General features: G+C 39.2%; 1 protein-coding gene across 2 annotated transcripts in view; it reads left to right on the top strand.

Moving 5' to 3' along the window:
• VPS13B (vacuolar protein sorting 13 homolog B) overlaps positions 1-22,391 on the top strand; it is an 820,834-nt gene that overhangs the window by 731,542 nt on the left and 66,901 nt on the right. For both annotated transcript variants that reach the window (XM_030304021.2, XM_032591891.1), the window contains one exon: positions 3,428-3,589. In XM_030304021.2, the coding sequence (XP_030159881.1) occupies positions 3,428-3,589 (162 nt within the window). The remainder of the gene's footprint in view (positions 1-3,427; positions 3,590-22,391) is intronic.

Raw genomic sequence — 22,391 nt, 5'->3', positions numbered from 1 at the left:
CAGTGTGGATGGACCAGACAGTTGAAGCATGAAACAATTTGGCCTTTCACCTTTAGGTCACAAGTTCAAGATTAACAGAAGCCTTCATCAGTGTCTGATTTCTCTGGCTGTAGGTTGTTTGTTTGTTTTTTCTCTTTGGTAAATGATTAATGTTTTATAGAACCAGATTAAGGACCCAAATGCCACTTGCAGTTTGCTTTATATTTCTATGCCATATTACACAATTGGACAAAATGACATTTTTATTTAAAAATGAAAGTTATGCTCATGTATCTTATCTTACACCAGAATGATGTCTGTCTCTGTTTTAGTTGCAAATGCCTGTACAGCACTCCAGCACAAATCTTACATGTAAATAAGTCATCTTTAATTACAAATCCGAGTGAGCATCCTGAGATTTAGACAATAATGATGTCATATAAAATGTGTACGAACTGTTTTATAATATACTAGAATTTAAGACACTCCAAGAAATACTTAAACTTATTACAGTTGTAATGAACTCCACAGATGAAGGGACAGTAGAGAAATAGTTCCCTGAGGACTTTGAGTATTCTGTAGAAAAATGTAAACAACCCCCTTGTGTTCTTCCATTTATATTTTTCTAAAACAGTCATCATTTATTAAAGGTCAGTTTTTAGAGATGAGGAAAGTAATATGATTTTTTTTTTCTACTCAAGCCGCATCTGGTAACTTAACCTCTGAGTTACCAGTGGATTGATCCCAATTCATTATGAAAACTGACTTTCCATCTCAGGATATCTACCTAAGTGGGAGTTTAGAATCATATCCCTTTCTTCATGTTTGTACTCTTAGACCTAGAGGAGAGAAAAATGTTTATAAGGAGAGCAGTTTATGTTGATTATATAGTGCTAAATGGAAAAATCTCACCAAAATAATTATACACTATGACTCCAGTTTGATTAAAGGTTTATAAACCTTTAAATATGTAAGGCATATAAATAGGATTAGATAGTATTGACTAGAATAGAAATAGGCATGACACTCCAAAGAGGAAAAATTGCTAGAAGAAAATCCACCAAAATATTAACAGCAGTTGTTTGAGTGTAAAATTAGAGGCTTAAAAAAAATCTGTACTTTTGTATTTTCTGATTTTTCTACTGTGAACATGTATTCATTTATAATTTTAAAAATTAAATTTACTCATGTGTTTGTTTCATAAGTGTTTATCGAGTACTTATGTGTCAGGCATTATGCTGAGTACTAGAGATAAAACTGTAAATAACACAGACCTGATTCCTGCCCTTATGCAGCATAGATTCTAATGATGGAAGCAAGAGTGAACCCGAAGTCAAACAAATCATTGCTTAGTCCCAGTAGGGAAAGTGAAACAGTAGAGTATTATGTGATCATAAAATAGATGGACATGACCTGGTCTGGGGGTGTCCCAGAAGACTACTCAGAAGTAACCTGAAAACAGGAACCTGAAAGCTGAGTCGAAAGAAGTTAGTCAAGCGCAAAGGAAAAGAGATCCAAGCAAGGGAAAGGCACTGAGGCAGGAAGGAGTTTGACAGGTTGAACAACTTGAAAGGGGGCCAACGTAGTGTTGGAGGAGCTGGAAAGCGCTCGCAGGCCTGGAGTGTAGCAAGCAAGTAGAGAGTGGCTCAAGATGTGGAAGGGGCCAGATCAGGCAGGACTTTTTTTTTTTTTTTAATTTTTTTTTAATGTTTATTTATTTTTGAGACAGAGACAGAGCATGAATGGGGGAGGGTAAGAGAGAGAGGGAGACACAGAATCTGAAGCAGGCTCCAGGCTCTGAGCTGTCAGCGCAGAGCCCGACGCGGGGCTCGAACTCACTGACCGTGAGATCATGACCTGAGCCGAAGTCGGACGCTCAACCGACTGAGCCACCCAGGCGCCCCAGGCAGGACTTTTAAACACCACTGGTAGCCAAGCTTTGAAATCATAGCTTATGATTAAAAGCCACAGCAGAGAGTATGGTAGACAACAGATAATTGTGGGTTATAATTGCTTTGGTCTCTCTTAACCCGAGACTCTTTATTGTGATTCATGTGACTGTCAAGCAAGGTCCTTCACCTTGAGAGCAGGGAGATTGGTGAGAATAGATGGATGACAGAGTGAGAAGTCCTCAGGGGTATTTGGAAGAGTGAGGTGTTAGGACCTCTCCATCAACTGCAGCCAGAAGGCACTGCCCACCCACTTAGGGGGCCTTGTTGACCAGGAGTGGATTCTACCTCTGAACATACCTGTTCTTGAAGAGGTTCTAGGTTGCGTCTTGATCAAGGCCGGATTCCAGTTACTTTCATCCTTAGACTCCTTGGCTCTAGGTCTCATAATCACTTAAATCACTACGTTCATGAGTAATGTGTCCCCTTTGACTCTCTCTCCCCTTGGGAAAATGGCAAATGACCAAGTGTGACATCGTGACTTTTAACTCCACAACCAGGAAATAGGAGCCAACTGGGGAAGCATCTATGACCATTACCTCCCACTGTCCACAAATTGATGGGCTAATTAAGATTTTTTTCTTGCATTCTCAACTTGAGCATCTATCCAACTATTCTTTTCATTTGCCAAAAGTATGTTTATTGTTTTTTAAGCCATAACCTAACCAGAGTGATAAAAGAGTAAGCACAGAAATGCTCCATCACTCTGCCCGTCTTTTGATATAACAGCAACCAGTGGAGACACCATTAAGTTGAGAGGGAAGGTGTCAACACAGGAACATATTACTAATTTGTTGAGCCTCAGCAGATTAATGGAAGACGTGAGCTGATTGATGACTATTAGCTGAAACAGACACCAACAACTGTTTTTCAACTAACGTGATTGCTCTTGAAAACTGCAGCTTGGCTTACACGGACTCTGGAGTTGATCTGTTTTGTGTGTTCAGCCTTTTAACAATGGAAGGAAAGTTATGGTTTTATTTACATCTCTCCCTGAGCAGATTTGCACACACACATCCACCCTCCCCCTTAAGGGATCTGGGGATGTATTACCTAAATGATCCTTGCTTTCTGTAGGGTACAAACTGTGGCTTTGGTAATTGGTCTTGATTGTCGAGTTTAGAAGGCCAGGAACATGGTAATTCTAGCCTCCAGTACTCTGCTCAAAAACGTGCACTACTCAGTACAGCATTCTTTGTAGCATGTTAATTCGTTTTAAAATGTTAAAAGTTTGAGGGATCTCATTGTTCTTTTACTCTTCTGTGTGTATGATTTATTTTGCAGGAGTATAAATCAAAACATATTCTTGGAACATTTAAGATCTCTTTAAGGTATTTTTTGTGCTTATCCTGGAAGTATAGAATACTTTGTATACCAGAGCTAATGACAACAGATCTTTTAGTGTTTCTGTGTTGTAACAATCGCCACCGGGCAGACAGCTGCCAAACATCTTGCAATTAATCTGATGCACGTTGGCTTTCGTATTCTTTTTCTTTCAGAACAAATGCCCTGAGGTAGAGGAGTTGGTCTTCAGCCATTTTGTGATCTGTAATGACACACAGGAGACACTGCGGTTTGGCCAGGTGGATACTGATGAAAATATTCTGCTGGCGAGTCTCCGTAGTCACCAGTACAGCTGGCGCTCTCACAAATCCCCACAGGTATCTGAGAAACAGCCTTGCAAGCACAGCAATTGTTAAGGCTGGGGATTCATTTATTCTGCATGTGTGTGACTGTGTCCAGTTATTTCTCTTTCAAAGTCTCCCAAGGAACCACACGGTGTAGCCGCATCTGACACAAACCCAGAAAGGTTTAGAGATGGGAGCACGGCGCAACCATGTTTCTCTTGGAAGGGGACATTCTCCTGTTCAGCACAGGTGGGGGGGTGGTGCAGCATGGTGTGGTGATGATGAGGTTGGACTCTGGAGCCAGAGTTCACAGGCTTTGATCCTGGCTCTGCGTCACCTTGCTTTACTTTCTGTGCCTCAGTTTTTTCATACAGAAGATGGGAACGATGATAGTACCTGTTTTATAGGGTTGGGAGGACTAAATGAGTTGCTGTGCATAAAGGCACTAGAATAGTACTTAAGATACTATAAGCATTACATGTTGCCTATCGTTATTTATGCATTTATTCCTATTTTTACTGTGTACATTCTCTGCCAGGCTTGTACTGGGCCCTGGGAATTCAAAGACAGGGAAGTCACAGTCCTTGCCCTCCAAGGACAGCTTACAACCTGTGACCACGGGGGCACTGAGAAAAGACATACCAAAGGATGTCTGTTTTCCAAGTAGTATAATTCCGTTTTCCTGTCAGTTTAGATGGGAATAATTAGAGGGATATGCCCTGCAGGGATAATATGAGGATGAATTAAATACAAAGATGTGGTCTTAAATGAGTAAAAGAAATCCTAGGAAGTCATCTCAAGAATAATGTATTTCTAAAACTCTGGGTAATAAGGAAACTACTGCTTGTGATTAAAAGAAAGTCATTAGATTAGAGAACAAGTTTTCCCATCTGGTCTATAGACCAGCTTCACAATATGTTATGCCCTCAGGGTTCCTCTTGCTTTTTTTTTTCTTTCTTTCTTTTTTCTTTCTTTTTTCTTTCTTTTTTTTTTTCCTCCCAATAGCTAGATTCTGATTTCTTATTGCTCTTTCATTATTGTCACACTACTAGTACAAATTTTGGAAAGATAGCTAAATTACAGTCTTATTTAAGAATATTTATTTAATTTAAAAACCACATAAATCCTTTTTTAATAGAAATTCTTAACAAAAATTTCCCAGATGAGGTGAATGTTGTACTCCTGTTTTTAAAGTGAATAGCATACCCTTGTTTTTTCATGTTTCTCTCAAGAAACTTCCAGGTTAGAGTTATTGTTTACTTGTTTGCCCTTCGTAACCTAAAGGCCAGTTTGTTTGTTTGTTTAAAAATATCTTTTTTGGTTTTTTTTTATTAACTAATTGCAAAGGGGAGAACATACAGATATGTGGACAAAACCAAAAACAGCCATAATCCCAACGACTCTGAGACAACCCATGTTAAAACTTGTTGTATAGCCTTTTAGGTATTTTAAAAGTTTCCACAGTAGTTGCATTTTCATCAGTGAGCTGGTAGGGACAGGAGAAACCTCTGGGAAGGCACAGCCCTGCCCTGCACCTGTGGCCACCGCACCTACGCCCACACAGGCTCGGGCCTCAGCCCACAGAAAGCAAAGTGGAGGAAGCTTACTTCCCCTCCCAGTCCGTTGTAAGGTGCACAGACCACCATGGTCCTTGGTGACCCTCAAGATTCCGGGATACTGGAGCCAGGATAAGAAGGGTGATCATAAGAGCAGCTGGCTCAGGGGTGTGGACGAACAGGAGTCTTCATGTTAAGAGACATGCGGTGTCTGCCAGCCCTACACCTTCCTATTTATATCCTTTTGCATGTTTCCAAGGTCTTTTCATATTTGTTACTAGTTTTGTTTTCACAATATCCATGTGTGGTTTGTATTATTTGTTATGCGTATGTTATAGATAAGGCGACAGAGAAATGTTAAGCTGTCGTCTGGTTGGGACTGAATCCCATATCTTTTGATTCGCCATATAGTGTTATTTCTACAACATTGTCCAGCCCTCGGTTTGGGCTGCATGATTTGTCTGCTAGCATAGCCAAGCTGTGAGGTTTCAAGAGATAGGCTGAGAAATCACTAGTCTAATACTCCACATTTACAGCTAGACTAATATGGGATTCTTAGTCCAAGTAAATCCCTTGCAAAGTCTTAAGGGTATTACCAAAAAACAATAAGAACCTTTTTATGACAAACTGGAAATAAGACAAATATCTATTAAAACTTTTTTTTCCTTTTTAATATGTAACTGCATCCTCTGAATACAAATTTTACTGAGCTACAGTCATTATAATCTTCAGGCTAAAACTTAGATCAACTTTGTTAAAAAACAACAACAACAATGTCTCCTTACAAAGCTCCGTAGGTTGCAGGAAGTGTGTTTTAGGACCCTCTGAAGCCAGAAGTCTTAATGGGCCCAGAGGGTCTTCGTGGAATTCCTTATATCCACAATTGCAAATTCTGTTGTGTTCTAATGAGAGGTTACATCTGAGGATCAGCGAAACTAGCCATTTAGCTTCAAACTGCACCTGGAGGTAGTCATAGACTTGCAAGTGAGCAAACTGTTCCTTTTTCCAGACTCCACGTCATATCCTGCATTGCCCAGCAGGCTTGGTTTTAGGAACATTTGTGTCTACATGTTTATGCTACCTTGGGTGTTAGTCAATTCATAGTCTCAGGGAGGATTTCCAAAGTTCATAGAACTTAACTCCACTAAACAATGTAGCTTATATTGCAGAGATCAAGAAAGTGGCAATGACACCTGGAAAGGTTTCAAAGAGGTCAGCATATCTTAGAACCACACAGGAGGTTGCTAACAACAGTAAGTCCCAACAGGATGGGAAGAAACATGGACACAACCAATTCCAGAAATCCAAAGCTGACTTTAAAACTGAAAAGTTGTAAACTCTCCTTATAGTTTCTAACACATGCTCTGAGGCAGAATCACTTAAAATGCTGGATATCCCACAACAGTTGCTTGCCTAAACAAACACAGGAAGAACAAAACTAATTCCTAGGGAATAGTTGAGCATATTCAGCTGCACAATCCTATATGCCACCACAAAGGGCTCTTAAATATCCCAATTCAGTAGACTTCAGGTCAAGTTGGATGAGAACAATAACCAGCATGAGATCGGTCTTCAAAAAAGTGCTTCCCATTATATGAAGTTGAATCTAAGGACTGTAGGTGTGAGTTTATGGACCCTTTCCCCAGAACATGGGCAGCTTAGAGTCAAGAGAAGCTTTGTGTAATGTAGCCAAACTGAATATAGGGACACCTGTCAACCAGTAGGATTTGTGTATAGACTGTTCAAGTTAACTTCCTTTCCTGGTTAATAGAGAGCACTGTTGGCTAATTAAACTTGAAATAGATGTACCTCTACCTTGTGTGTAAGGAATTGCATTTGCTTTTACCCTCAAAACATGCATAATTTATAGATGAGGCATTTTTTAGAATTGCAGAATTCCAACTACCAGGGACTTAATTTAGTAATCAAGCCATCTCTCTAAGTGAAAATGGGCTATTGCTCCAAAATGGACACGATAGAAAGTTTCATAAGCTCGTGAAAAATAGCAGATATTTTAAAATGCAAACTATAACAAGGTTCAGAATTGACTTTTGAAGAGCAGCAGAGCATCTGGGACAAACTCATTAAAGCAGGCAGATTTAGTGAAGAAAATAGAAACCCTGCATTACTCCAAGGCAGAGATTGGCAAACTTTCTCTGTGTAGGACCTGGTAGTACATATTTTCAGCTTTCAGGGCCTTCCTGTCTCTCTAACAGCTGTTCCGCTCTGCACAAAAGCAGCCATGATGAAAGACTGTGGCTGTGTTCCAATAAACCTTCATTTATAGACTATGAAATTTAAATTTCAATAATTTTCACACATCACGAAATTGTATTCTTCTATTTTTTTTCTGACCATTTAAAAATGTAAAAACCATTTTTAGCTCACAAGCTGTACAAAAATAGGCAGTGCACCACATTTGGCCCACAAGCCATGGTTTGCCAGCCCTGCTTTAATATCTCTCAGTTGACAAAACTCCACACGCTAAAGGCTTTGATATTCAGTTGTTTCACTCTGACCTAAATACGATTTCTATCACTTGAAAACTTGGCAAAATGTTTCTGAAATTGAGAAATTACAGGTAATTGTTTAAATCTAACACATATAATCAACCTGTACTCCCTACGTAATAGTAAAATGTGTTTATTTGACTTCTTCGGGGCCTGTATAGAGAGAAAGTTCTCCAGTTCACTGTTTGTATATAAAAATATTTTAGAGTGAGATCTTACCATTTTTCTCCTGTCTAAAGGGAAAGTTATAGGTTTTGAGTATCCACCTATCTTATGGAAAGTCCAGCCACTTGTCAATTTCATTAACTAGACTGTAATTCTTAGTCACTTACCATTCTTTCCATGTCCATTTCTATAATGCATACGCATACACATATAAAGAAAGAGTATGTTCCTTGTTGTCACACTCAGTTTTAAAAAATGAAAAGCACACTTAGGGAGACAAGGAAATATTCTGTTAGCAAAACTGTTTAAAGTGATAAGTTTTTCAGCTGTTTGCTTTAGCTATTGTATGGCACATGGCATGCATGTTGAAGTTTGTCCAGAAGGTGCAAATGAAATTAATACTTCCTTTCTAGAAAGCAATTTGATAAGAAGCAGACAAGCTATTAAAATGGTCATAACCTTCGACGGAGTAAATCCCCTACTAGTAATCTACTCTCAAGAAATAATCCAGATTAAAATGAAGGCTTAAACACACACACACACACACACACACACACACACACACACACAAATGTTTATCACAATTTTATTTACAGTATCAAAAAAATTAAAAACCAAAATATTTACTTTTAAGGCAATAGTTAAGTAAAAGCTAATATAGTTGTATAATAAACAATTATGGGGCCTTCAACTTTTAACAAAGAAAGAGGAAGTGCTATCATATCCTTTCAGTCAATAAACAGAACATAAATTTCTATATATGTAGTATGATCTTAGCAATATAAGAACAAATGCACAGAAAATACTGGAAGGAAATATGTCAAAATGTTGCCAGTGGTTGCATCTGAGTGGTAGATTAAGGTGATATTTTCCGATTTATTACATTTTTTATATAGGTCTCAACTTTTTTAAATGAGGGATATAGGGGCGCCTAGGTGACTCACTTAAGCATCCAGCCCTTGATTTCGGCTCAGGTCACCACCATCTTGCAGTTTGTGAGATTGAGCCTCGCATCAGGCCCTAAGGTGACAGCATGGAGCCTGCTTGGAACTCTCTCTCCTCTCTCGCTCTCTGCCCCTCCTCCAACTCACCCATGCTCTCTTTCTCTCAAAATAAATAAATGAACATTAAAAAAAAAAACGATAATAAAATACAGTGAGGGATATAGATTATTAAAGCAGAGAGAAGTAGAAACCCTGCAAAAATTTATACATAAACTAAAAGGAATTTCAAATACTAACAGAAGAGCGGCAAGTGCAGTGATTTATCAATAACAATTATCTTTATTCTCGAATGAATGATTCCAAGTTTCTCTTAAATGTTCTCTTAATTATAGCTTGGTCCCACTTCAATCTGTCTTGCAGACTACATCTCAAGCATTGCTAAATAATGCTTTAATTATTATAATTTGCTGTCCAAAAATCTTTATAGCCTCTCCATTATCTATTAAATATCCAAATTATCTGGCATCCACTAGGTCACTCACAAGCCCTCCTTTCTGCCATTATTTCTTTCTAGCTGCTGATTTAGTCTCCTTCCCTCCCATTCATTTTTAATCAATAAATGTTAATTTGTTGTGACCTATTGTGTGTAATTAAATATGTTCCTTTTTGTAAAGAACTTACTCTCTAATGAGGGAGTCGGAAAAGCAAGCAAATTTCTATAGCCACAATCAGTATCTATCAGGATATTTTGAGCTAGTCCAAGACAGGAAGAAATGATGGGTAAATGAATTAAAACAATAGCCATAAGGAAGTAAAGTGAGGGATTCAGAAAATACAGTCCATTGCTTCTGGATATGGACAGTGTCTTCAAGGGAACTCAAAAGAAAATGTTTACAGATCTCATGTGAGGATGAGAATCTGCCAAGGCTTCCTGGCGGAAGGCATATTTGTATTGAATTTTCGTGTTGAAGTTAGAGTTAGTTAGGCAGTGAAGTGAGGGCGGTGGTGGTGTTCCAGATAAAGGAATCAGCATGTGTGAAAGCCGCAGCAGCATGACACAACATGGCGCGGAAGGACAACCGGGCTGATTTGACTGCGGGGTAGAGTATATGTGTGAGACTGCGAGAGGGCCCCATGAGGGCTGGTTAGCTACGTTAACCAGCTTTGATGCTGTCTTACGGCAGTGGTGACACAAAGGCAGGAGAAAGTACCTATTGGAAGAGGTCAGAGTTGGCTTTCCGCAGAGGCTGGGTTTGAAGGTTGAGTAGACGTTGGCCCGGTGAACAATAGTGTGGAAACAAACGAGGCAGAACCAGGGAGATAGGTATGTATATATAACTAGCACATCATGTTCCAGGGAATTCGGCTTTTGTTCAGAATAACTCAGGCGTGGAAATTGTGTGCCCCACTGAAGAGATGTGTGTTGGTAAATGGGCTCTTTGGTGCTGATGGGGAAGCCCCAATATGTAGGGCTGACTAATTTGAAGGTTGTGAATATTCCCAGCACAGTCGATCTTAAGCTATCAGTGATGTAATGACCAGCTCACAAAATTCCTGAATGTTCAGAAATTCTTTTTCACAAACGAGTAGAACCAGCTTCAGTACACCCCCGTTTGGAGAAATTATGTTCCGAAGAGCCTGGCAATCCATTTTGAGGAGATACACCTGTATGTGATGGGCAACTTTTGCCTACTTGAGGGCTTTAACTAGAAGGATCACAGGATCACAGTTGCATCTTGGAAAGATCCCTGTGGTGTGGTTGGAAAGATAGCCTGGAGGAGATTGAGAATGCGAACTGACAGTACTGTGGACTTTGCTGCAGAGCCCGGCAGTGACAGAAGTGATAGGCACTGAGCTAAGACAGAGGATAAGTCATAGCTTGGTGTGAATGTTTACCAAACTCATCCTTCTGTGAATAATAGCTGTAAATTCTGAGCAAAACACGAATACTCCTACCTCTGGAAACTGAACAAAGGCAGGCAGATTTTGGAGGGTATTCAAAACGTGAGCAAGTGATCTGCAGAGTGAATTCCCTATTTTTTGTGGCTTTGCCTTGAAGGCAACTGCAGTTGGTTAATTACAGGGGTAGCCCATCATCTCTCTGGCCCAAGGTACCAGGGGAAAGAGCTCAGGCCACCAAGGCTGCTAGGGAGTGAGGAGGAAACCTTTGGAAAGGGGAATGCCAGAAAGTGGGAAGATAATTTGGCTCATCTGTCAGCTGACTGCTGAACCACATGTGCATGGGGAAGACTGAAAGCAGCCTGTACCCAGGGCTTAAAGAACTGGACTAATCTGAGCTGCCACTTGCCCAGGTGTGAGAGTTTTCAGATTGATTACTTTTAAAATCAAAAACCTTTAAACTGTGGAGCAATTATAAGAAAATCCAGAGTCTCCACCACAGAACATTTACAGTATCCAAAATATAAACCAAAATTATTTGGCAGATCTCAGGAATCTCAAAAAAAGAAAGAAAATGTAGTTCAATATCAAGAGAAAAATAGTTAACAGATGCCAACACTACGGTGACCTAGAGGTTAGAATTACCAGACATAGACTTTAAAGCAACTATAGCAAAGGTGAAGTAATTTTACAGATTAAGTAAGGTCCCAAGTTAGTTGATTTTTAATTAATCAAAAGAGAGCTTTGTGTGGACATGATTTAATCAGATAAAAGCCCTAAAATAGGGACTGGACCCTTTTGTGGGGAGAGAGAGAGACACACATATGCTCCTGCTGGCCTTGAAGGAAGCAAACTGTCATGTCGTCCCTGCCTTTGAGGAGGCCATGGGGCAGGGAGCTGCGGAAAGCCTCCACGACCTGCAGGTGGTTGCCAGTCCCAGTTGTTAGTAAGTCAGAGCCCTCATCCAGTAGCCACAGGGGAGTAGATTCTGCCAACAACCTGAGTGCACTTGGAAGCGAATCCTTCTCTGCTTGGAATCCTGACCCACAGACAGAGTGATGGTAAATGTATGTTCTTCTAAGCCGCTACATTTGTGGCAATTTGTCATTCAGTGATAGAAATATAATACAACATGACAGAAGAAAAACGTCAGTAAACTTGAAGATAGATCAGTAGAAATGATCCAGCCTGAAAGAGAGAGAGAGAGAACATTTCAAACAAAATGAGTCGAACTGCAGGGACCTGTGGGACAATTTCAAAAGGTCTAACAAATGAGGAATTGCAATCCAAGGATGCAAGGAAAGTGAGAGCCCAGGACCACAGAAAGAAAAAGAAAAAAATAATATCTAAAAATGTCCTAAGTTTTCTGAAAGATAGAAATTTGCAGACCAAAGAAGCTCAGAAAACTCCAGACATTTCAAAGAAACTCACACTCATGCACCTCATAAATAAACTATTAAAAACCAAAGATAAAGAGAAAATCTTGAAGATTAGCTGGAGGAAAACTGTAGGGGAAACAGTAACAATGAACTTCTCTTTAGATATCCCAGAGGCTAGAAGACAGTGGAACAAAATCTTTAAAGTGCTAGGAGAAGGTTTACACGGGAAGTGATCTGTTTGGAAGCTATTTGGGAGTTACAGTCACCAGGATTTGGTTATTGGTCATGAAAGGGAAGGGCCAAGTTTGACTCTGAGGCTTCAGACTTAGGGGACAAGTTGGTAGTATTGCTGTTGGGCCAAGACAGGGAACTGAGTAGAAAGAAGACAGGAACTGAGGGTACAGAGGATGGAATAGGGTATGAGAGCACGACACAGTGATTCTAAAATCCATTTTGGACACATTGAGTTTTGGATTCCCTGGAAGGGCAGAAAGGATGATCTATTAGAAGAAACACAGATTTGAAGCTATAAATGCCTGGATTTCACTCCTAAGGTTTGTTAGCTATATCAGACTGGAAAAGTTTCTTAATTCCCTGGAGCCTCAGCTTCCTCTTCTGCAAAATCAAGAGATTTTTGTGACTATCCCATGAAATATTATAGAGTGACTAGTAAATTACAAACTCAGTTCTCTATAACCAAAGGTTCCTTTCCTTCCCTTCCCTTTCCCCTTCCCCATTCTAACAAGACATCCAAGTGACCATGTAGAGTAGGCAAATTGAATATAAGGGTCAGGATCTCAGGAGAATATTCTGGCCTGGAGGTAAAAATTGGGTCTATCACCAGTGCCTAGGTAGCAGTGGGAATAGATAAGCATGCCCAAGGAGACAGTGCTAACAGAAGAGGACTTTGTTAGTTACCTCTTGCTGTAGAACAATGTACAACATTGGTACGGGCACAGGCTGACTACTATAGACACTCCATTCATAAAAGAAGAAAAAGGGAGTCCCATCAAAGTTCCTGGTGCATAGAAATTCTAATATCCAACCAGTAACTCAGAAGTTTCTCAATTAGTAATCGTTCATACTCCTGCTCAGGAATGATTGTCCATGGCTCATGGCTTTGGACTCTTGGCTAAAGCTCTGAGTCATCCATCCCTTTCCATGAAAAGTAACCTTTGCTTGCACTTCAAAGTTTTCTCAGCCTGCTTTCTATCAGAATTGTGAAGAATCACAGGCCTCTTTACTGTTTTGCACTGTCTTCATCTCTTTCAGTCTAAATTGGCCTTGTTTCTTCCAATACAATTCAGTAAACAACTTTGTGGGTCTCTTATTAATCTTGCTGAGGTTTGCTACAGTAGACAAAATCATGTATCTCTTCAAGATAATTCCTTCTCTGCTTTGGAATTTGGTGACACCGCTGAGGGACATCACCCCTAAGTGTCTTAGAAGCCCTGTTGTTTGAATAGTTTGCTGAAACACCAGTTTAGGTTTTTTCCTGAGATCCTAACAAAGGATTTTATAGCCACATCCTTAGCTTCATCCCTAAAGCCAGCTTTCCTGGTCATGTCCTGGATTTTATCTTTGCCTAGAAACCATTTCTTGAATTTAGCATAATTTGCCTTTTAGAAGGCTAGAAATGTTCAAAACTCGCCAGTCATGGCTCCTGTTCATCTAACAGTTCTTCCTTACGCTTCTGTCACCTCTCTCAGACTTTAATATAAGCAACAGATAGAAGCCAGAAGGTACTTCAACACTGCCCAGAAAACTCCTTAGCTAGGTCACATAGTTGATTAGGCACATTTCTTTTCTTTCTTTTTTTTTTTTTTTTTTGAGAAAGAATGCCAAGCAGGCTCCAGTGCAGAGCCTGATACAGGGTTCAGTGTCACAAACCATGAGATCCTGACCTGAACCAAAGTCAAGAGTAAAATGCTTAACTGACTGAGCCACCCACACACCCTGAGTGGGCACATTTCTACTTTTCCTGTCACTGCAGGTTGTAGCGTTGCTAAACTGTCTCTGCCACTACATAACAAAGATTCCCTTTCCTCCGTCATCCACCAACATTTTCCTCACGTCCTCACTGACAGCCTCTCTATGGCCTTGAAGTAACTATTAAAAATATCTTTGAAGTATCTCAGATATTCATCAACACTCTTCTCAAGTCCTTCCAGTTTCTGCCCATTTGCCTGCTCCAAAGCCCCTTGCATTTTTAGGCTTTTGTTATAATAGCACTCCACTTGGAGATACCAAAATCTATATTAGTTGCATTTTGCTGTTTAATAAATTATCCCAAAACTTGAGTAGATAAAATAACAAATATTTTTTTACCTCCATTCCATTAGCCAAGAATTTTGGGAGTGGTAGTTGTAGCTAAGAGTCTCTGAGAAGGCTGTAGTCAAGACATCAGCTGAAACTATAGTCATCTAAAGGCTTGACTGGGCTGGAGGATCCATTTCCAAAATGGCTCACTCTCATGGCTCTTGACAAGAAGACTTGGCTTTTTGCTACAAGGATCTCTCCATAGAGTTGGTTGAGTATTCTCATGACATAGCCGCTGGCTTCCCCCAGATCAGGTTATCCAAGATAGAACAAGATAGAAGCCATAGTGTCTTTCATGACCTAAGCTCAGAAGTCATTCATTGTCATTTCTGTGATATCCTAGTGGTTACACAGACTAGCCCTATTTAGCGTAGGAGAGAGCTACACAAAGGCACAAGTAACAGCAGACAAGGATCAGTGGAGTGATCTTGGAGGTGGGCTGCCATAAGGAATAATAGTAGAATTGGGGGGGTTAGGCTGAGGAATGGGATCCATTGAAAAAGAATAAGAAGAAGAGGAAAACTAAGACATAACAGGAAAACTAGGACATACAGTGTTCTAAAAACTAAGAAAGGAGAATATCTGGAGGTACAGAATTATCAGATGCCTTATGGTGGAAATTGAATGAGACAAGAACTGAAGAGACCGTTGTATTTGGCAATTGAGAGGTCATTGATGACTCAAGGAAAGCATTTTCATGTCAAAATAAGGATTGAAGCCAAATGAAGTGGGTTGAAAATGAACAGAAGGTGAGGAAATGGAAAGAATCAGCATAAAAAAAGTCTTTTTTTAATCTTGATTGGGTGTTAGCTAGAGAAAGCTGCAGGGTAAAACGTGGGTTTTAAATGGAAGAAACTTAAACATGTTATATATGAGAAGAAATAAATAGAAGAGATTTATATGCAGAAGAGGAAAAATGATTAGTGGCATAAAAGCTTAGAAGGGAAGAAGAGGAAAGAATCCTCCAGATGGGAGAAGGTTTATATCATATCTATTGCTGCTTAACAAAGCACCCCAAGGCTTAGTAGCTTAAAAAACCTTATTAACTCATGAGTCTGTCGGTCAGAAATCTAGATGCACTCAGGAGGGTCCTCTGCCGGTGTCTGCAGGGCTCACTTGTGAGGCTGCCATCAGCTGGTAGGCCACCTGGGGCCCGCTGGTCCAAGGTGGCCTCACCTACATGTGTGGTAGTTGGCAGGCTATTGGCCAGGGTACTCTTGGATCTCTTCCACGTGACCGCCCCGGGAGCCTCGCCCAGACAGGAAAGCAAGAGCAGAAGCTGCAAAGCCTGTTGAGCCTAAGCTCAGAGCTCATGCACAATCTCCTGCCACACTGGTAGGCAGAGCAAGTCACAGGTTTAGGCCAGGTCCAAAGAATAAGGACCTAGGTTTTACCTCTTACTGAGAGTTGCTGAGAAAATTTGCGGCCACATGTGACTTAGCACAAAAGCCTCCTCCTATTTTGAGACAGGAGAGAATGAGGATGAGTGTGAATGTAGATGAGGTTTTGATGAAAGTAAAAAGAGAAAAAGAGAACAGGAGGCTTTATAAAAGTAATTTTCCACAGCATCGTAGCCTGCTCATATTAGGCATTTGGTAAACGTTCACTGAATAAGGGTTTTTACTTACTTATAACATTTCTTACATTTCTCAAGAACATAAACTTAAAAGCTTAATTGTTTTAAAAAAACGAAAATTATAAGTAGTGCTTTTTGCATCAGATTGGATATTTTGTGTATACTGTACGGGCACACAAAAAGAGGTCCTCCAGTCTCAAAATGTATGGTTCTGTATACTGTCAATGAAGTTGGACTTGCAATTAAGAGTGTTCCTGGTCTCCCACACCTCCTCCCCTGTGACTTCCCACTGGCCTCTAGTGAAAATTCTGACGGAATTAGGAGAGTCCTGCAAGAGGGGATTCACCACATACTCCAAACGAGAGCACCTTTCAGGTCCACGTGCATGTCCAACTCTTCCCAATTAATTTTTTTTTATTTTATTTTAAGTGAACTCTACACCATACATGGGTCTCGAACTCACAACCCTGAGATCAAGAGTTGCATGATTTACCGACTGAGCCAGCCAGGCACCCCCAACTCTTCTCAGTTAACTGTGAAAAATTCTTAACTGGTTTGTCATAAACCAAAAGTACATTATATGTTACCAAATATTACCTATTTAGAGTAAATCACTTCAAGTCAACTGTGCCACACATTATCTCCTTCTCTAGCCATGGAAGTAGATTCCCATAAACCTACAGTATCACCCTTGTTGGGTAGGGCACAGCTGTCTGCAACTAGCAATTCCATGTGGAAAGGAAGGATTGTATGCCTTTGCTCCCCAGTGGCAGTAACAGGCTTCTTTTTACTGTTGCTGACATTAAGATAGCTAAAATCAACAGTGAGGTAAACACTTCTTGGGACCATCTGGCAAGGATTTTAATCCAAAATTTTCTGTAAACACTGACTCCATTTGAGTACCCAGAACCTACCGTCCAGTCACCATCGACTGCATTTTTATTTCAGTCTTAAAGCAGTAATTGAAATGACAAAATAGTAGACTGTAGGCTCTGTCCCTTCACCTTTCTCTCTTAAAATATTTCAGTTTCATGAGAGATTCCAGAAGACTTACATTCTCTAAGGAAGCTTAGAGGGCCTTGTGAGGTCACCAGTAGAGGTAAATGGGGCCCTAACAGTTTTGGTCGTTAAATATCTAGTAGCTAGAGCATATTTAGAATTTCTCCATTTTCTATTGGGAAATGCATTTACTCTAAATGAGAGGGAGAAGTTTGGGACTGAGTTTTCTTACTCCTGTATATTTCAAAGCTTCTTTGTAAAAATCATTTGCAATATGACCTAGTTAAGACTTTTAAAGTCTTTCACCAGAAATGGCAAAGATAGGATTGTGATAGAGCACTTTATTCAGTCCCAGGGCTGATTTCTGGACTTTCCTATACGCCTGCATGAAAGAGAACAACTGGGGATTATTTCAGCTGTGAAGCACCCAGAGGAATGACTGCTGGTGCTGCTAATGGTCTCTCTGTCCCTCCTCTGGCAATAAATTTTAGATATTGAAATATAGCTTTGGAGAAAAATGTACTGAAGATTCCTTAAGCTTTTTACAAGACACTCAAAAGGCTTTTCACAAGCCCGTGCTCTGGAAATGTGAATTCTTGATGTCTAAACATAAAGGTCCTTTACTGAACTAATTTTAAATGTGAATTTTAATACAGAGTACTTGGAGAAAGGGAATGCAGCTGGACCATTAAAGCATGGTATTTTGCCATTTTTAAGTAATGGGAAATACTGATTAAGAATGTTATAAAGATTTCAGCATACATAATGTGATTGTGTCTAATCATAACCTATTAGCACAAGCCTGTACCAAAAGCATTAACTCTGTTAAAGACAATGGCATACCTATTATACTGTGGCACTTTTTAATTATTTCCATACTGAACAGGATATTGAAGAGCTTATTATCTAAAGGTCAGAATAATGCCCAAGACATGGCCAAGCCCAATGAGTGTCAGATGCATGGAATGTTGGATGACTTCATAGTTATGAAATTATTTCATTTCTCATGATAATTCCTGACTTGCCAAGTTAGTGAATTTTAAGAACTCTGAGAGCAGATTTTAAGATAAATGTGAAATAATCCATACTTTTGGAGTCAGGGACTTCCCTTCAGGCATTAGTTCATATTTGACTTGCTTGACTTACACTTGGGGATAAAATGAGTTAGGACAAGGTCTTAGATACCACATTCCCTTACTGGGAAAGAAAACCAACTTGCACAACTTTGGCTCATGTTTCTTGTTATACAGGCACTGAGAAGCAGCGGTTGCCATGAAATACTTTATTTAACCTTTACAAAAATGTTTTCTTAGTATGGCAAGGCAGTTTAGTTAAATGAAAATAAATAACTATAAAAACTTTGGATTTCTTTTATATCCATCTGTTGACTTTTTTTTTCTAATTAAAAATTAGGGATAGTAATTATAATTGTCTAAGTTGCCATAATGATTAAAAATGAGGATTTCATAAAACTATTTTATCTTGTCTTAGGACACATGTTGGCATGTCTTCTGTTTTACATTAATGTAAATTTTGCTGAATGATGAATGTTGTATTTGAGAACAATTTAAAAGAAAGTTTTTATTCAAACCTTGGTTAGGTTTCTCTATTGTTTATATTTGTATTAAGTCAAAATTGATTTTCAAACAAACAAAACTGTTTGGCTCACAGACTCAAAATATCTCTCCAAACCTGAATGGCTGTTAAACAGTATCTCTAGTGTCTTTTCTCATTGGCTTCCATTTTTCAGCTCACCTAAATTAGTCTTTATTATTTCTATCCAACATACTCTTTTCTCTTCCACTGAAGAGTTGGGTCCAACCAAGAGCATGGCGACCATCGACTTTCATTCTGTCGAAGGAGTGTGTCTACAGAGCACCAAAATCTCCTGGCTGTTGGTGCAACTCAATTAAGCAATTAAAGTTTGTATTTATTTTATTGAATTACTGTAAAAGAAAATGTGAATTTCATATTTTATGAATAAACCATCCTTTTCTGTACTCCCACGTACACATACATATCACATTTTTCTGAATTTTTACTTTTCAACCCTTGGTAGTAGTATCAGGGGTAAACAGTCTCAAAGACTGTCACACAGTTCTGGACATAAGGCAGCCATTAGTATCATGGTTTTTTTCGGTCACATATCATTTAAATATCAAAAAGTCCACACCCTTTAGAAACATGAAAACAATAGATATGTGTAATGCTGAAATGACCTTTTTTTTTTTTTTAAGTTTACTTGTTTATTTTGAGAGAGGTGGAAACAGCGCAAGTGGGGGAAGGACAGAGAGAGGGGAAGAGAGAGAATCACAAGCAGGCTCTGTGCTGCCAGTGCAGAGCCCGACCCGGGGCTCAAGCATACGAAACCGTGAGATCATGACCCGAGCCAAAACCAAGAGTCGGGTGATTAACCGACTGAGCCACCCAGGTGCTCCTGAAATAACCTCTTCAAAGCAAGCCTGTGTATCATTTCATACTTTTTTTACTGTACGTATTTATATCTTATTTCATGATTAATATGTCCCCAAAATTTATGCATAAATTATATTTGTAATATATGAGAGAATTTGCTCATGAAATCTTTTTGCAAAATTTTTCAAGTATATCATTTTCCCTAATTTAGATAATTTAGATTTAGATTATTTTTTTAATAATTTTTTTTAATGTTTATTCATTTTTGAGAGACACAATGTGAGCGGGGCAGGGGCACAGAGAGAAGGAGACACAGAATCTGAAGCAGGCTTCAGGCTCTGAGCTGTCAGCACAGAGCCTGATACAGGGTTCTAACCCACAAACTGAGAATTCATTACCTGAGCTGAAGTTGGTCACTTAATTGACTGAGCCACCCATGTGCCCCTAGATTTAGACCATTTTTTAGCAGAGAATACACATTAAGCATCCCATTGTTTTGTAGACAATGAATATGTCAAATGTATCATAATTATTCATCCTACTCTTCTTTTTTAACTTATTTTTTTCTAAGTATATACATTTTAGCCAGAAACAGAACAAAGACTGATGTCTGAACAGTGAAAAACTGTAAATAAATTTTTGAATTTAGATTTCTGTTTATAGATACTTACAAAATATGAATCTCTTTTAATTTTAATAAGATTCTATGGCTTGATTATAGATATGTCAAAACACGGATTAAGCCTTAATGTTTGCTAGAGATGTGTGACACCTGACACATGACCCACGGAAACTCAAACTGTGTGATAGAAGGGCACAATGCACTGTTTTAAAGCTATGAAGACTTATCAATACAATATGTGATAGACATGTCTTCTTTATATTAATTATGTATATTTTGTTTTTCTTTCGTACCTGTGACATTTTCTCTCCTATTCCTTTATGTATTTGTCCTTTTGCTTTGTGTATAATCGTAAAGGTTTCCAAATTTTTCTTCCCTAGTAGTTATTCATACTTGCTCTACTTCCATCAGTGTAGATTGTTACTCTATAAATGCATTTTTTAGTTTCCTTGCATTTATTGTTTTATTTTTTTTTAATGTTTATTTATTTTAGAGAGAGACAGAGCACAAGCAGGGGAGGGGCAGAGAGAGAGAGGGAGACACAGAATCCAAAGCAGGCTCCAGGCTCTGAGCTGTCAGCACAAAGCTCGATGCGGGGCTCGAACCCACGAACCACGAGATCATGACCTAGGCTGAAGTCAGCCACTTAACCAAATGAGCCACCCAGGCGCCCCTCCTTGCATTTATTGTTTTATCTAATCTCCTTTTTATATCATATTCATTTTACCCTCATACCAGACTGTTCTTTCCTCTCAGTGGTTTTCTACAGTTTTCCAGAAATCATGTATTTTTTAACAGTGTAAAGAAAACCAAAAACTGTCCTGATTTTTTTTTTCCCTAAATTCTGCAACAGGGTGTTTATGGTAACTAGTGTCTTCTTCCCCTCACTTTTTAAGATGATATTCTGTTTCCTCTGCTTTGTAGTATTTTTTCACAGGTCTCATGGCTTATTTTCACTGTTGGTGATTATAGTCTATGGATTGTCCTTGGTTAGACTGTGTTATCACTCAAGGAATGGTGAACTTTCTCTTCTCACTCCCAGCAACAGGCCAGAGTGATTAAGTATATTCCTGTCTCACTTCCCATTTTCTAGTTGGCATGTCCTAATATCTCTCAACGATACAGAGGTAACAGCTTCTCTTGCATCTTTTCATGCTTCTCTGATACTTCAAATTGTCAAAATTTATGAGAAACTACAATTTCCCTTGTTCACAGCTGTTTTTGTTGTTTGTTTTTCCTGACTCTTTCTTCCTCCATAATGTTTGTCTTGTGATGACCTCTCCTAAAATACAGTGGAGTACTGCTACAATCTGTTTTTCCCTGGGAGCTCCTATCTCTGTATAGACACAGAAAGACTAGGGAGACAGTGAATAGCATGACATCAAACAGCCCAAGAAACTGCCAGTTACTTTATATCAGTGTCTCTGTGGCTTTAGTCCCTGCTGTTGCCTGATGACTGATGCCCTGAGGAAAAGTGGCAGTTGTGACCTAACAGTTCACTGCCTCTTTGGCCTCCCTTTCTGTACCACTCTCTCATGGGCAGGACTTCCCAACCCTCTTGTCTCCTCATCCCGCAGAACCTACAAATATGCCTCTTGGCTGCACGAGAGCAAGATCTGGCCTCCTAAACCAATGGTTTTTATTCTCGTAGGACTCTTTCCTTTCCAGGATCAAAACTCAGTGGTTCTATTCGGGTTAGGATCAAAGCTATTAGAGGAATGTAAGCTGATGAGTTCATACTATAAAGTTAATTTTCCAAATTACATTGACAAGAATATGACAAGAAGTTGTTTGCACAAATGGTTTGAAGCTATAGCTTGCTACTTTTATGACTTGTCCTTGTTCGTAATGCAGTGTGCCTTGTAGACATTAATTTTGTACAGAAAGAGCCACTCCGAGTGAGGCTGTCGCCTGCTTTTGTTTATCAGAAACGATAGTCCTGTTTATCTTTTATTTACTCTACTTCAGCATGTCTTTTTTCATGTTATTTCTTTGGGTAACTAAATATGTCCTCCGGTCAGTCTTTTAACTCTCCAGCAGAATACCCCTGGAGTCCTACAACAACTTTTCCTTCCTCTCATAAAATTGTGCAGCATAATTTTTCTTGTTAAATATCTGTTTCTTCCACTATATTGTGAGAATTTTCAGTGCACGTAATGCGTCTCATTCCTCTCTATATCCACCATGTGTAGTACAGTTCATTGGCTTATGGTAAACATTTAATAGATGTAGATCCTAAAAATATTTGCTAAACTGAAAAAAAAACCCAAAAACCTATTGCTCTAGGAAATAAAGCTCAAATAAGTACATTAAACTGCTCCAAGGATCATCTGAATAAGTACGAGAGCAAGCCAGACCCTATGGGAGGAACTCTGAGGCTACAGAGATGAACTGAACACCATGTCACCCTTTTAGCAAAGTGCCGGCAGTGCAAATGGGAAAGCTGCGATA

This window comes from Lynx canadensis, chromosome F2, assembly GCF_007474595.2.
Source record: "Lynx canadensis isolate LIC74 chromosome F2, mLynCan4.pri.v2, whole genome shotgun sequence".
NCBI classification, from domain to species: domain Eukaryota; kingdom Metazoa; phylum Chordata; class Mammalia; order Carnivora; family Felidae; genus Lynx; species Lynx canadensis.
This window is presented reverse-complemented; position numbering and strand designations above follow the sequence as displayed.